Source organism: Rhincodon typus, chromosome 3 (genome assembly GCF_021869965.1).
Source record: "Rhincodon typus isolate 14 chromosome 3, sRhiTyp1.1, whole genome shotgun sequence".
Lineage (NCBI taxonomy): Eukaryota > Metazoa > Chordata > Chondrichthyes > Orectolobiformes > Rhincodontidae > Rhincodon > Rhincodon typus.
The window spans coordinates 93,219,901-93,233,631 of NC_063334.1; the positions used below are offsets into that span (position 1 = coordinate 93,219,901).

Below are 13,731 nucleotides of genomic sequence, written 5' to 3' on the forward strand. Positions count from 1 at the left end.
AAAAGATCTCATACAACTCTTTCAAAGAAGAATAGGAGACTCATCTCTGGTGTACTGGTCAATATTTATCCATCATTTAAGATCAGCACGTACAGGTTATCACACTGCTATTTGTGAGAGTTTGCTGAGAACATATTGGTGGCCATGAATCCTACATCAGACCAAATGTTACAGTTCAAAAGTATTTCATTGACTGAGAAGTGCTTTGAGATGTCTGCAGAGTTCTGAGGAAGGGTCACTGGATCCAAAAGGTTAACTGTGATTTTTACTTCACAGACGCTGCCAGATCTGCTGAGCTTTTCTAGCAACTTTGTTTTAGTTCCTGATTTACAGCATCCGCAGTTTTTTCAGTTTTTGTTGAGATGTCTGGTGTTCGTGCAAAGCACTGTATAATTCTTTCTTCCTTTATAAATTGAGTTACTCCTGAATGGCTGTTAACCCTTTGTAACATCAGGCAAAAATTGCATCATTTAGGATAGAAGTGCTATTATATTGAGAAGCGTTTTAGCATAGCTTTACAATTGAAAGACAAAGTTTGCAGCATTTTCAGCAGGATTAGTTTAAAAGTTGCAGCACCTTTTCAAAATCTTGTATTGTGATTATTTTAAGGGAAATAAATCAGGACATGGGTGTTTTATATTAGTCTCACTCAGCTCATTTAAATATTTTCTTGGTGCTTCTGATAGGCATTTCTGTTGGCAGTGTCAGGGTGAAATCAGCATGCTGCTGGATTCCATTGGCACACTTCACATTACTTTCAATCCACACTTGGGTTTACAAAGGTGAACTAAATGATGTGTTTTTCTCTAGTTGTACAGAAGTATTTTCACCAACAGTACACAATTCCTAAATTCACTATTGAAATTAAACAGATTTAAATTAATGAATTATTAGTTCAACAATCTAAAACATTGCAAATAGATTAATGGAGCAAACATTGTAGTTTTTGATTAATCCCTATTGTAATAAAGTATGCAAGAAACTTCACACCAGAAAACAATTTATAAACTGCATTTCTCAGAAAAGTGAACACGTTGTGCAAAATAGATTAATTACTTAACAGAAATTGTTTGAAGTTGTATTATGTACACTATTCTAATGGTCAAATGGCCTAAAATTCTGTACCTGAGTGTGCTTGGAAACCCAGTGTCGAAGTACGTTCAAAACACGGTTTGTAGCTGCCCTACGTATTATAAATTCTTTGTCACACATGCGCTCTGAGTTGTTAAATCCTATGAAAAAGGGAAAAAAGGACAGTTTTAGCATAACAAGTGTTTTTTATTTATCATATCACAATAGAAACACTCCCTCAACAATGTTTAGATTCAGTGTCAGCTTCTGATTAGCAGGCAGAAGTACTAGGTCGAAGAAACAAGTGGCTTTTTGTACAGTAACAAAAGAATTTCTCTGTAAAGTCTCTCAAATTGACTATCAATTCAAAGTGAACTTTGAGAAGAAATGTTGCGAGATATTCAATTTGCTCATCCCCAAATATTCCTGACATATTGGTCCAGAAATATCTAAAAATATAAAGTGTCTAATTCACACACTCATAACTGGTGGAAGACAAAAAACAACAAGAAATCTGTGGTGAAGAAAAACAGTGCCATAAATTCCAATTCACCATAAATTATTGGACATCTTGTGCATTCTGATCTGCTATTGACCCCCAACAAATAAAAAAAAATCAGTAAGCATTTCAGTTACAATTAATTATGTTATGAAATTGCTGAATTTGCATAGTAAAGCTGAATTTATCTTACTACTGCCATGAGGGTGGGTAATTCCTGTTATACGAATCCTGGTAATATCACAATTCATTGTCCTGATGTGAAGTTCAATGTTGGACACCCAGTCAGAGTCCAAGTGAAACAATACAGTCTCACTCGATTAGACAGGTTATCGTTTCTTGAGAATTTTTTAAAAAACCTATTCAAAAATGTTATGACACATATCTGGGGCAGGCAGGACATGAACTCGAACTTCCTGGCCCAGAGATAGGGGCACCTTAAAATTTACCAACTGTCACAGAGGGATTTGAACCCATGCCTCCCAAGTTTTAGTCTGGGGCTGTGGATTGCTAGTCCAGTGACATTACCATGATGCTTTTGTCTACCCCAAGTACATAGGAATTTTAAGATTTCTTTTGATTGCACTAGAAATAATTTAATGTCTTCTTGCCAGCCTGTTAGTATCCAAAGGCAGTAAATATCAAGATACAAAGGTACTTTGACATTCACATATGCAAATTACACTGTTTTTGTTTGAAAAGTGATTTGGGATGGAGATTATATAAGAACATCATATACCTACCCTGCCACATGTGTATTATTGATTCTCAAGGACCAAAACAAAACTGAATTCCAAAATCCTCTACTTCTGCTTGATCCTTATTTATTTATTTCTCCTCTCTGTGCTTTCCTCTGTCTTCTAATCCACCCCCTTTTGTTCCAGTATTTATTTCTCATTCTGTCTGCAGACTACAATTCATTCTATTTACTTCTCTGTAGTTTCCTGTTTCTTTCTCTATCCTTTTTTTGCGTGAGGGGCAGTAGGAGTAGAATATAAATGTGGTTAGTTCATTATGAAATAGTTTATGGGAAGAATAACAGATGTGTCGGTGGGGAAGAGGTGTAGTATAAGGGGGTAATAGCTGTTATGCTAACAGCTAGAGTGCATCATCAGTGACGTTCGAAGATGCCCTGTCACATGGACCTAGCATGTGAGGGATGAAGGTTCTAATGGAGCCCCATTAAACCAGGTCTCTGTAAATGGTGTAAATGGTTAATAAATGCTCCTTTGTTTGCATTAATTTGTTTCCAGTCCTCATCTATCAAAAGCATCCAATCCGGAGCCAGGAAATTAGGATAAGAACTACCTACAACTTCACAAGTGAAATCCTCTGGGTGGCAGTGGAAGAAAATGGTGAAAGATTGCATGACTGAGGATGTCTTTTTGAAGGAAACAACATGTTTCTTTACTTAGCCGCAGTCGCATCTTTGCATTATCTTAAGGAACGAAAAGATGTTATGAGGCTCTACAGCTACAGTTGTAGTTCTTCTGTAGATGTTGAAGGTGGCAAATCATGTACTCTGCTAAAGCATTTCTTCTGTCAAATTAGGATAATAGCAAGCTCCAAATGGTGTAGACAAACTTACAGCTGAAACTACTACTCCTATGTCTCAGGGACTTGGAAACAGTAAGGACTGCAGATGCTGGAAGCTAGAGCCAATAAATGTGGAGCTGGAAAAGTACAGCAGGTCAGACAGCATCCGAGGAGCAGGAAAGTCAACAGTTCAGACCGAAACCCTTTGTCCAGCTAAAATTTAATTGAGGTGAATAGGGGCTCACCCATTGGTTGGAGAGCCATGACAGAGACCACCTTTCAGGAACGGCCATTGTATTAAAGACCACTCAGGCACTTAAATGGTCAGCAATGAATCTACTCTGAGATCAAGGATCTCCAGGTGCAAATACCCAATGGCTAGCAGCCAGTCAGAGGTTGCCTGCACTCTCTCCAGCAGAATGGTGGTAGTTTTTGGGGGTCAGGATGTGACTTACTTGCTTCAGGATTCCTAGCTTCTGACCTCCTCTATAGCCACTGTACTTATATGGCATGTCCTGTTCAGTTTCTGGTCAGTTGTAAACCCTAGGACGTTGGTTGTAGTGAGGGATTCAGTGATGGCAATGCCATTGAATGTCAAAGGGCAGTGATTAGAATGTGTCTTATTACTGATGGTCATTGCCTGGCATTTATGTGGCATGAACAGTACTTGCCATTTTCACTGTTATTATTTGCTATTTTCACTGAAAATATCATTTTTTATGCCCACATTAGTGTATTGTAGTTGTTTAACTATTAGGATTATGCTATTACTTTCCTGTCTGCTGTTCATCATGTGAAATTTTAAGGAAGGTAAAATGCATGCTGCATATAACAATTCAAAACCAAAAACAAAAATGCTCGAGAGGACCTCCTTTTGTGCAATAGAGCCTAACTGAGCAGTTTAAAATGAAATTGCAAACTGTTATGTTTTGTTCCACGAATCAGTTATACTACCTCATTGTTTGTTCTTTCATGGGAAAAAAACACTTCCATTTCTTTCAAGTTCACCAAACTCCTAGATTGAAATTTGTCCCCTGTTTTTTGAAGCTGAAAATAAAGGCTGAGATCCTCAGATTTGCTCCTATTCTTTCACTTCGAAGTCACCAGGCCACCAACAAAAACACAAGACTATGGACAGGTGGTCTCAATTTTGTCAAAGTCTAGTGCTGCTGAACATGAGGAGCTGGCTCCATTTCTCCCTAAACCCAGAGGATCATCCTCTCAGTCATAACAAAGCTTAGGATGTTCATATAAATGGCACAATATCCCATGATCATCTCCTATCTCGCAAGCAGCTGAACTAAACAGGAGCTGGAAATTCTGGAAAAGCAATAATTGAAGCAGAAAATGAGGTGCAAAGGTGACAAGAGCTCCACGAATAACTGAAAAACAACATACAATCTGTACTCCATCATTTGTGCCAGGGGTAAACATCTTCACATGTTCAGGATTAATGCTTTAGGAATTCAAAAGGCCTTCTTGTCTAATGCAGTAACTCGCAAGGTGATCAGTTGCTTTGATGAAGGTGAACCTTTCCCAAGACGCACCATCAGATGAAAGAATCCCACTGCAGACTGCCAAAAAATGCAGATATGTCTGTTTCCAATATAATAGACCAAGATGATGATCTGATCTGTCATGGCACAACTGATAATGTTTAATAAAGAATTTGGGAAGTATGAGCAATCAGTGATGTGTATTAATGAATTTATTGCAGACACAGGCAAATCAATATGAAAAAAAAACATTACGTTTGATAATCCATAACAATTTACTAAATAAATCCATGCATAGATTGTTGGATATTTCACTGGCAAGGGTATGGTGATATTATGTTGCCTTGTTATTCTTATTCTTAACGAAAGCAGACTGAAGTAATTCTGTAATATCTTCCACAAGATCGATTTGTAACAGGGATATTGAGATATGATTGACTTCACTTTTTACAAATTTGTTTGTAAGCAATTTGGACTAGAAACACTATTGCTCTGGTCAGTCAATGTGCATTTCTCAACTGTGCAGCTAAGATTTCCCAGCTATATTCTCAGATCTATGTTCTATAGTGTCCCAAAGCTATGGTCATTATTGCTTATTCATGGATTTTCTTGATCCCCAATGCTGTTACATTTCACAATGTTCCTCTGGGGTCAGCTTTCCGTGTCGAAGGATGCCAATTTCTCTATTTTATCATGCCCCAAATATGCAAACAAGTACTCGACTGAAAGTGATGGGAAATTTTCTGCCTGGTGACATTGTTCTTGATGGCTGAACCTCCATAAATTAGAAGATGGAAACTGCATGGGTAACAATCCCCCCAGTCATAGCTGAAAATGTACTCCATGCAGATTCAGTTCATACTGCTCACACACTCAATTCACTCTCGATCTCCTTTTATGTAGAAGCCCTTCTAAGAATATATGCAACATGTAATGAAGGTATATGGAAGACCCAATTCACTTTCCAATATTTGGTGAAGGTCTTGTCCTGGAGGCTTTTTTTGCTAGCATTGTTACATACTGTATCAAAGAAAAGCTGTAAGTAGTCTCAATAAAAAGGAATAGAAGAAAATATTCCAAAATTCATTTGGGCTTCTTTTTTCAAGTGTTTAATATATTTTCCTCATGTTTTTATGTAGCAAAAGCAACAGTTTCTTAATCATATCATAGAGAAAATTACAGTTCAGAGACTCTTTGCAAGAGTACTGCAAAATAGTAAGTTTAACATAATGTAGTTTAATAGCTGAACACATGGCTGAGACAACACTGCTTGATGAGAGAACCCATTTTGCAGATGAAGCATTAAAACAAGACTTGGCTGAATCCATGCATACCACACAGCACAATTTATTCTTTGGCATCCAAATAGCACCCAAAAAGAAATGGTGTCGTGCAACCAAATTCTCTACAGTCTTGACCTATTATTAATTCAAAAAATGCAGACAGTGAAAGGCATTGGCTGAAGATAGAGTCCAGTATACAGGTCCTGACAATAAATTATATAGCTGATTTGTCTTACAATGCATTCTACATGAAGCTCTTTGGAGATATGTGAATGTGTGTCCTGTGGGTTTACATGGTTAGCAATGAATGAAACTTGAGGTTAATTTTAACTCTATCTGCCTGACAGTTGGGAAGCTAAAACCATCACCTAGATTACTTAGCCATCAGAAAGCCACCAGGAATTCATCAATCGAAATTTTAACCAAATCTATTGAGCACATGGTAAAGATACCTGCTCAAAGTCAACATGGTCCATCATTACATACTGGTCAGCATGGATGAGTTGGCTGAAGGGCCTGTTTTCATGCTGAATGTTTCAATGACTATGACCCAATAGTTGTATAACTTTTCCTTCCTTTTGGGAGTGAGGAAAACCAAACACTGCTCTGGGTTCCCAGAGGAAAAGTTAGGTCTCCTCTAGTGTTGAGCCTTACTGTCATTTCGTCAATCTGAGAGTCACATGAGATTGCCCCCAAAGCCACACCCTTGTAACTACCTCCAAGCCACATGATATTCTCCATCTCTCACCAATTCTTCCCAGGACATTGGCAGTGGGATTTAAATGACACTGAGGAAATAATCTGGACTTCATTTCAGGAATGGCAAGTGATTTTCCATCTCACCTTGTTTCTGATTCACTGCAGTTCAAATGAAAGATATTGCATGGATCAGCAGGAACTGTAAGGACAGGTTGCTTGGCAACACTTTGCAATGCAGATATATACATCCTATACCTGGTGAAACCATCATGTAGTTTTCTCGTGGTTGCTTCCTTAAGTTACGAACAAGCATACAAAGAACGAGATTCCAAATCATTTATATAAATTGTAACGAGTTGAGGCCCCAGCACTGACCCCTGGGCATGTCACTTGTTATATTCTGCTGGCCTGAAAAAGATCCATTTACTCCTTCTCCCTGACTCCTGTTTGCCAGGTTCAAGAACTGCCATTATTAAACTGCTGAATCAGCCTCACTAACTTTAAATAATGTTGATCTTGCTCATGTTGAACAAGGCTACTCAGCCCATCGCACCGGCTGTGTCACTTATGAAGATCATGGCTGATCTGGTTTTCACCTCAAATTTACATTCTTACATACCCTGATAATCTCTAATTCTCATGGTTAACAAGATTTATCTACCTCTGTCTTAAAAATATTTAAAGATTCTGCATCCACAGCCTTTTGAGGAAGGGAATTCCAAAGAAACATAGTCTTCAAAGAAAAAAGATATTTCCTCATCTCTAGCCTTAGATAGTGGCATCTTATTTTAAACTATGATCCCTAGTTCTAGATTCTCCCACAAAACAAAACATCTTTTCAATATCCACCCAGTCAAGCCTCCTCAGATTCTGGTAAGTTACTTCTGACTCTTCTAAACTCCAAAGGATACAGGCCTAGCCTGCCCAGCCTTGCCTTATAAGGCAAGTTGCTCATTCTAGGTATATGTCTAGTAAACCTTTTCTGAACAGCTTCCAATGCATTAATATTCTTCCATAAGTATGATGGCCAGTACAGTACACAGTACTCCAGATGCAGCCTCACCAATGCCCTATGTTAGTGAGGCATAAGCTCCCTACACTTGCATTCAATACTCTCACAAACAAACATAACATTCTATTGCTGTGTTCATTCAGCTCTACACCTTGTTATCTCACATTCTGTTAGCTTTCCTGATTACTTGCTGTAGTGGCATACTAATCTTCTGCAATTTGCATACTAGGACACGCAGATCTCTCCGTGTCTCGGTGTTGCACAACTTCTTACCATTTAGATAATATGCTTTGTTTTTATTCTTTCTGCCAAAATGAACAATTTCATGCTTTCCCACATTATACTCTGTGATATTGTGATATTCTGCTAGCCTGATAGAGAATCCCACATGGTGTGTTGCCTGCCCGTTGCCAGGGCGCGAGACATCTCTGACCGGCTTGAGAGGATACTAGAGAGGGAGGGGGAGGATCCAGTTGTTGTGGTCCACATAGATACCAACAACATAGGCAGGACGAGGAAAAAAGACCTATTTCGGGATTATGAAAAGCTAGGAACAAAATTAAAAAACAGATCTTCAAGGGTCTTAATCTCTGGATTGCTGCCCGAGCCACGTGCAAATTAGCAAAGAGAGGCGAGGATCAGTGAACTAAAAGAGTGGTGTGGGAAAGAGGGTTTCCTTTTCATGGGGCACTGGCATCAGTTCTGGGACAGGAGGGATCTATACCGCTGGGATGGACTACACCTGAACAGGGCCGGGTCCAGTGTTCTGGCGAAAAGGGTAAATAGGGTGGTTAGTAGGACTTTAAACTAGTAAGTAGGGGGGAAGGGAGAAGTGAGTGTAGAGGGAGAATAACAATTAATGTAAGGCAAAGCAGCAGGTTAGCAGGTAACGAGGAATCTTCAACTCCATTGAAAATTAGGAAAAAAGTTAAAGGGAAGGAGAACTCAACAGCTGCTAGTAATGGCGGTAATAGAACCCAAAAAGAAGGTGCAAAAACAGGCATAAGGGCACTTTATCTGAATGCTTGGAGCATTCAAAACAAGGTGAATGAGTTGACGATGCAAATCATGGCAAATGGGTATGATTTAATGGCCCTTACAGAGACATGGTTACAGGATGGTCATGACTGGGAGTTAAATATCCAGGAGTATCAAACTGTTGGAAGGACAGACAGGAAGGTAAGGGAGGTGGTGTCGCTCTGATTTTTAAGGATGATATCAGGGCGGTAGTGAGAGATGATATAGGTTCTACTGAACAAAACGTTGAATCCATTTGGGTGGAAATTAGGAATAGCAGGGAGAAGAAGTCACTGATAGGTGTGGTCTATAGGCCACCAAATAATGACATCATGGTGGGGCCGGCAATAAACATAGAAATAGCTAATGTATGTAAAAATGGTACAGCAATTATCGTGGGGGATTTTAATCTACATATCGATCGGTCAAACCAGGTCGGTCATGGCAGCCTTGAGGAGGGGTTCATAGAATGCATCCGCGATAACTTCCTTGAACAATGTGTAATGGAACCTACGAGGGAGCAAGCTATCCTAGATCTAGTCCTGTGTAATGAGACAGGAATAATTAATGATCTCACAGTTAGGGATCCTCTCGGAAGGAGCGATCACAGTATGGTCGAATTTAAAATACAGATGGAGTGTGAGAAGGTTAAATCCAGTACCCATGTCTTGTGCTTAAACAATGGAGACTATGATGGGATGAGGAAGGAGTTAGCTAAGGTAGAATGGGAACACAAACTTTATGGTGGGTCAATTGAGGAACAGTGGAGGACTTTCAAAACGATTTTTCACAGTGCTCAGCAGAAGTATATTCCAGTGATAAGGAAGAACTGTAGGAAAAGAGAGAGCCAGCCATGGATGTCTAAGGAAATAAAGGAAAGTATCAGATTGAAAAAAACACATACAAAAAAGCAGAGAGTAGTGGGAAACTAGTAGACTGGGAAATCTTTAAAGGCCAACAGAAAGCCACAAAAAAAGTTATAAAGAAAAGTAAGATAGATTACGAGAGTAAACTAGCTCAGAATATAAAAACAGGCAGCAAAAGTTTCTATAAATATATAAATCGTAAAAGAGTGGTGAAGGTAAACATTGGTCCTTGAGAGGATGAGAAGGCCAATTTAATAACTGGGAATGAGGAAATAGCCGAGACATTAAACAGTTATTTCGTTTCGGTCTTCACAGTGGAAGGCATAAATAACATGCCGAAAACTAATGGCAAGAAGGTTATAGCAGGTGAAGACCTAGAAACTATCATTATCACTAAGGAGGCAGTGCTGGGCAAGCTAATGGGGCTAAAGGTAGACAAGTCTCCTGGTCCTGATGAAATGCATCCCAGGGTACTAAAAGAGGTGATGGGGGAAATAGCAAATGCACTAGTAATTATTTGCCAAAAATTCACTGGACTCTGGGGTGGTTCCCGCAGATTGGAAAACAGCCAATGTGACGCCACTGTTTAAAAAAGAAAGTAGACAAAAAGCAGGTAACTATAGGTCAGTTAGCTTAACTTTGGAAGTTGGGAAAATGCTTGAATCTATCATTAAGGAAGAAATAGCAAGACATCTGGATATAAATTGTCCCATTGGGAACACCCAGCATGGGTTCATGAAGGTAGGTCATGTTTAACTAATTTGGTGGAATTCTTTGAGGACATTACTTGCATGGAGGACAATGGGGAACATTTGGCAAGATGCCACACCAAAGGCTGCTACATAATATAAAGTTGCACGGTATTACAGGTAATGTATTGGCATGGATAGAGGATTGGTTGACCAGTAGAAAGCAAAGAGTAGGGGTAAATGGATGTTTTTCTGGTTGGCGGTCAGTGGCTAGTGGTGTGCCTCAGAGATCAGTGCTGGGACCACAATTGTTTACAATTTACATAGATGAGTTGGAGTTGGGGACTAAGTGTGGTGTGTCAAAATTTGCAGATGACACTAAAGTGGGTGGTAGAGCAAAGTGTGCAGAAGACACTGAAAGTCTGCAGAGGGATATAGATAGTCTAAGTGAATGGGCAAAGGTCTGGCAGATGGAGTACAATGTTGATAAGTGTGAGGTCATCCATCTTGGTAGGAATAACAGCAAAATGAACTATGTTTTAAATGGTAAAAAATTGCAGCACGCTGCTGTGCAGAGGGACTTGGGTGTCCTTGTGCATGAATCGCTAAAAGTAGGATTGCAGGTGCAGCAGGTAACTAAAAAGGCAAATGGAATTTTGTCTGTCATTGCTAGAGGGATGGAGTTTAAAAACAGGGAGGCTATGCTGCAGCTGTATAGGGTCCTGGTGAGGCCACACCTGGAGTACTGTGTGCAGTTTTGGTCTCCTTACTTGAGAAGGGATATACTAGCACTGGAGGGGGTGCAGAGGAGATTCACTCGGTTGATTCCAGAGTTGAGAGGGTTGGATTATGAGGAGAGACTGAGTATACTGGGATTATACTCATTGGAATTCAGAAGAATGAGGGGAGATCTTATAGAAACATATAAGATTATGAAGGGAATAAATAAGGTGGAGGCAGGGAGGTTGTTTCCGCTAGCAGGTGAAACTAGGACTAGAGGGCATCACCTCAAAATAAAGGGAAGCAGATGTAGGACTGAGGTCAGGAGGAACTTCTTCACCCAAAGGGTTGTGAATCTGTGGAATTCCCTGCCCAGTGAAGTGGTTGAAGCTACCTTGCTGAATATTTTTAAGGCAAGGCTAGATAAATTTTTGAACAGTAAAGGAATTAAGGGTTGTGGTGAGTGGGCGGGTAAGTGGAGCTGAGTCTCAAAAAGATCAGCCATGATCTTACTAAATGGCGGGGCAGGCTTGAGGGGCCGGATGGTCTACTCCTGCTCCTAGTTCTTATGTTCTTATGTACTCTATTTGCTAGATCTCTGCTCACTCCTTGAACCTATCTATATCCCTTTGTAGGCTCCTTCTGTCCTCTTCACAACTACTTTCTCACCTATGTTTGCATCATCGGCAAATTTAGCTACCACACCTTCAGTCTCTTCTTCCAAATCATTTATATAAATTGTGAAGAGTTGAGGCCCCAGCACTGACCCCTAGGCACGTCACTTGTGATATTCTGCTAGCCTGAAGAAGACCCATTTACTCCTTCTTCCTGACTCCTGTTTGGCAGGTTCAAGAACAGCTTCTTCCCTGCCATTATTAGACTGCTGAATCGACCTCGTTAACTTCAAGTAATGTTGATCTTGCTCATGTTGATCTTGATTTGTGCACCTCCTGTGTAGTCATAACTTTATATGCCTCGCTCAGTTTAATCCCCCTATGATCTGTATGTCCTTGTTTGCTATGATCTGCCTGTACTGCTTGCAAAACAAAGCTTTTCACTGTACTTAGGTACATGTGACTACAACAAATCAAATCAAATCAACCAACCTTCTATCCCTGGCAATATGTTACTCACTACACCACTTTCCTTTGATTTGGCATCTTATCAAATGCCTCCTGGAATTCTAAGTACAATACAAGTTGTGCTAACATTTTCCATGTGGACTCTCAGATCTGTGGATATTGTATACACAGAGCTGAGCTTGACCATTATCCACTGCCAGATTTGTTACTGGTTTTCGGTTCAGCACAATCTCTGAGGTGGCAAACCTTCCTCACACCGACTTCATGCAGCAGCACTTCCAAGTCACAAGCTTTTTAAAAAAGGAAACGCGAGGGCTGCATTGTTCTGGCACTAACCTCTAAACTCTATTTCCTGCCTTCTCGTTTCTTATGCCACCTGCTAGATTTTGGCAGCCAACTTTTGTTGCTGCACACAACCTTTGGATATACTCAAACTTACCTCAGAAAATGAGGCTTCAAGTCAATATTTGCTTGTTTGTATGTAGCCTTTGTCATTGTGTTTCTATGCAGAATTTACTTTGGAGTTTAATCAATGACCAACAGCCAGGTGCAGGTAAACATTCTTATTAGGGTACCATTCAGTTGAAAATGGACAGAAGATTAGAATTGCGAGGAGCTGTCAGTATCACAAAATTAATTGGTTGTAACTATCCTGGACAAACAACACCTCACATCTGAGTAGCCTGTGAAAGATTGTTAAAAGTCATCATGAAATGGAGAACATCCTTGCAAGTAGATGATAGCTCTGCTAGTCTCCTGCTGTAACTGCCAGGATTACATTCTCCAGATTTTATGTACCAGCACAGTGATATTTCACTTGCAATACTAAGGCTTTCTTGAATTACACATTTTCTGTATCAAAAGAAGTATCTGTAGATATTTGTCACTTTCATCTAGAGATGAAACTACAAATGCTGGAACCCCACTGTAAAATAATCTCAGCTAAGATTAGCCAAAACAAAATACTGCAGGCACTGGATATCTGAAATAAAAACTCAAAATGCTGGAATTGCTCAGAAGGTTTGGCAGCAACTGTGGAAAGAGATACAGTGTTAAAGGGCAAGTTTTCTGCACTAAGTCCAGGCCCCCATCATTAAAACCAAATGTGGACCATGGCTGTATTCATTGCTCCTGAATTAGCTAATTAGTGGCTGAAGGACATGCCTACCATTCAACAAAAGCTGCCATAGTCCTACTGTGGAGGGTCAACACAACATGGTTGGCATCTGATCCATAAGCTTTAATTAAATTAATTTACTGGCTACTTTCTCAAAAATGGCTTGGAAGCATGATGGTGCTGACAAAACTAATCACCAGCCTGTGGTGAATAGGACCCTTCCTTGTCATTAGATAATTTGGGAAGAGAGTATCTTTACAAGACTAGAACAAAGTTGAAAGTCTTTCCCTGGTTATCCTCTTCCCTTTAATATGTTTAAAGAACACCATGGGATTCTGCCTAATTTTACTCACCAGTGTTTTCTCTTTGCTTTTCCAATTGCTTTCTTTAACTTTCCTCCCCCCACAACCATGTATTTTCTAAACACCACTAGGCCATCTGTTGATTTGCCTCCTTTGTACCTGCTAAAATTCTCTTTTTTCCTTCTTATCCTGAATATTTCCAGACATCTAGGGTCCTCTGGGTTTGTTGCTCCTACATTTCACCCTAAAAGGAACATAAATTTGGTTTGTGACAACAAGGTGCAGGGCTGGATGAACACAGCAGGCCAAGCAGCATCATAGGAGCAGAAAGGCTGACGTTTC

General features: G+C 39.8%; 1 protein-coding gene across 1 annotated transcript in view; it reads right to left on the reverse strand.

Moving 5' to 3' along the window:
• rasgrf2b (Ras protein-specific guanine nucleotide-releasing factor 2b) overlaps nt 1-13,731 on the reverse strand; it is a 218,505-nt gene that overhangs the window by 46,843 nt on the left and 157,931 nt on the right. The window contains exon 17 of the mRNA XM_048595101.1: nt 1,126-1,232. Coding sequence (XP_048451058.1) covers nt 1,126-1,232 — 107 coding nt within the window. The remainder of the gene's footprint in view (nt 1-1,125; nt 1,233-13,731) is intronic.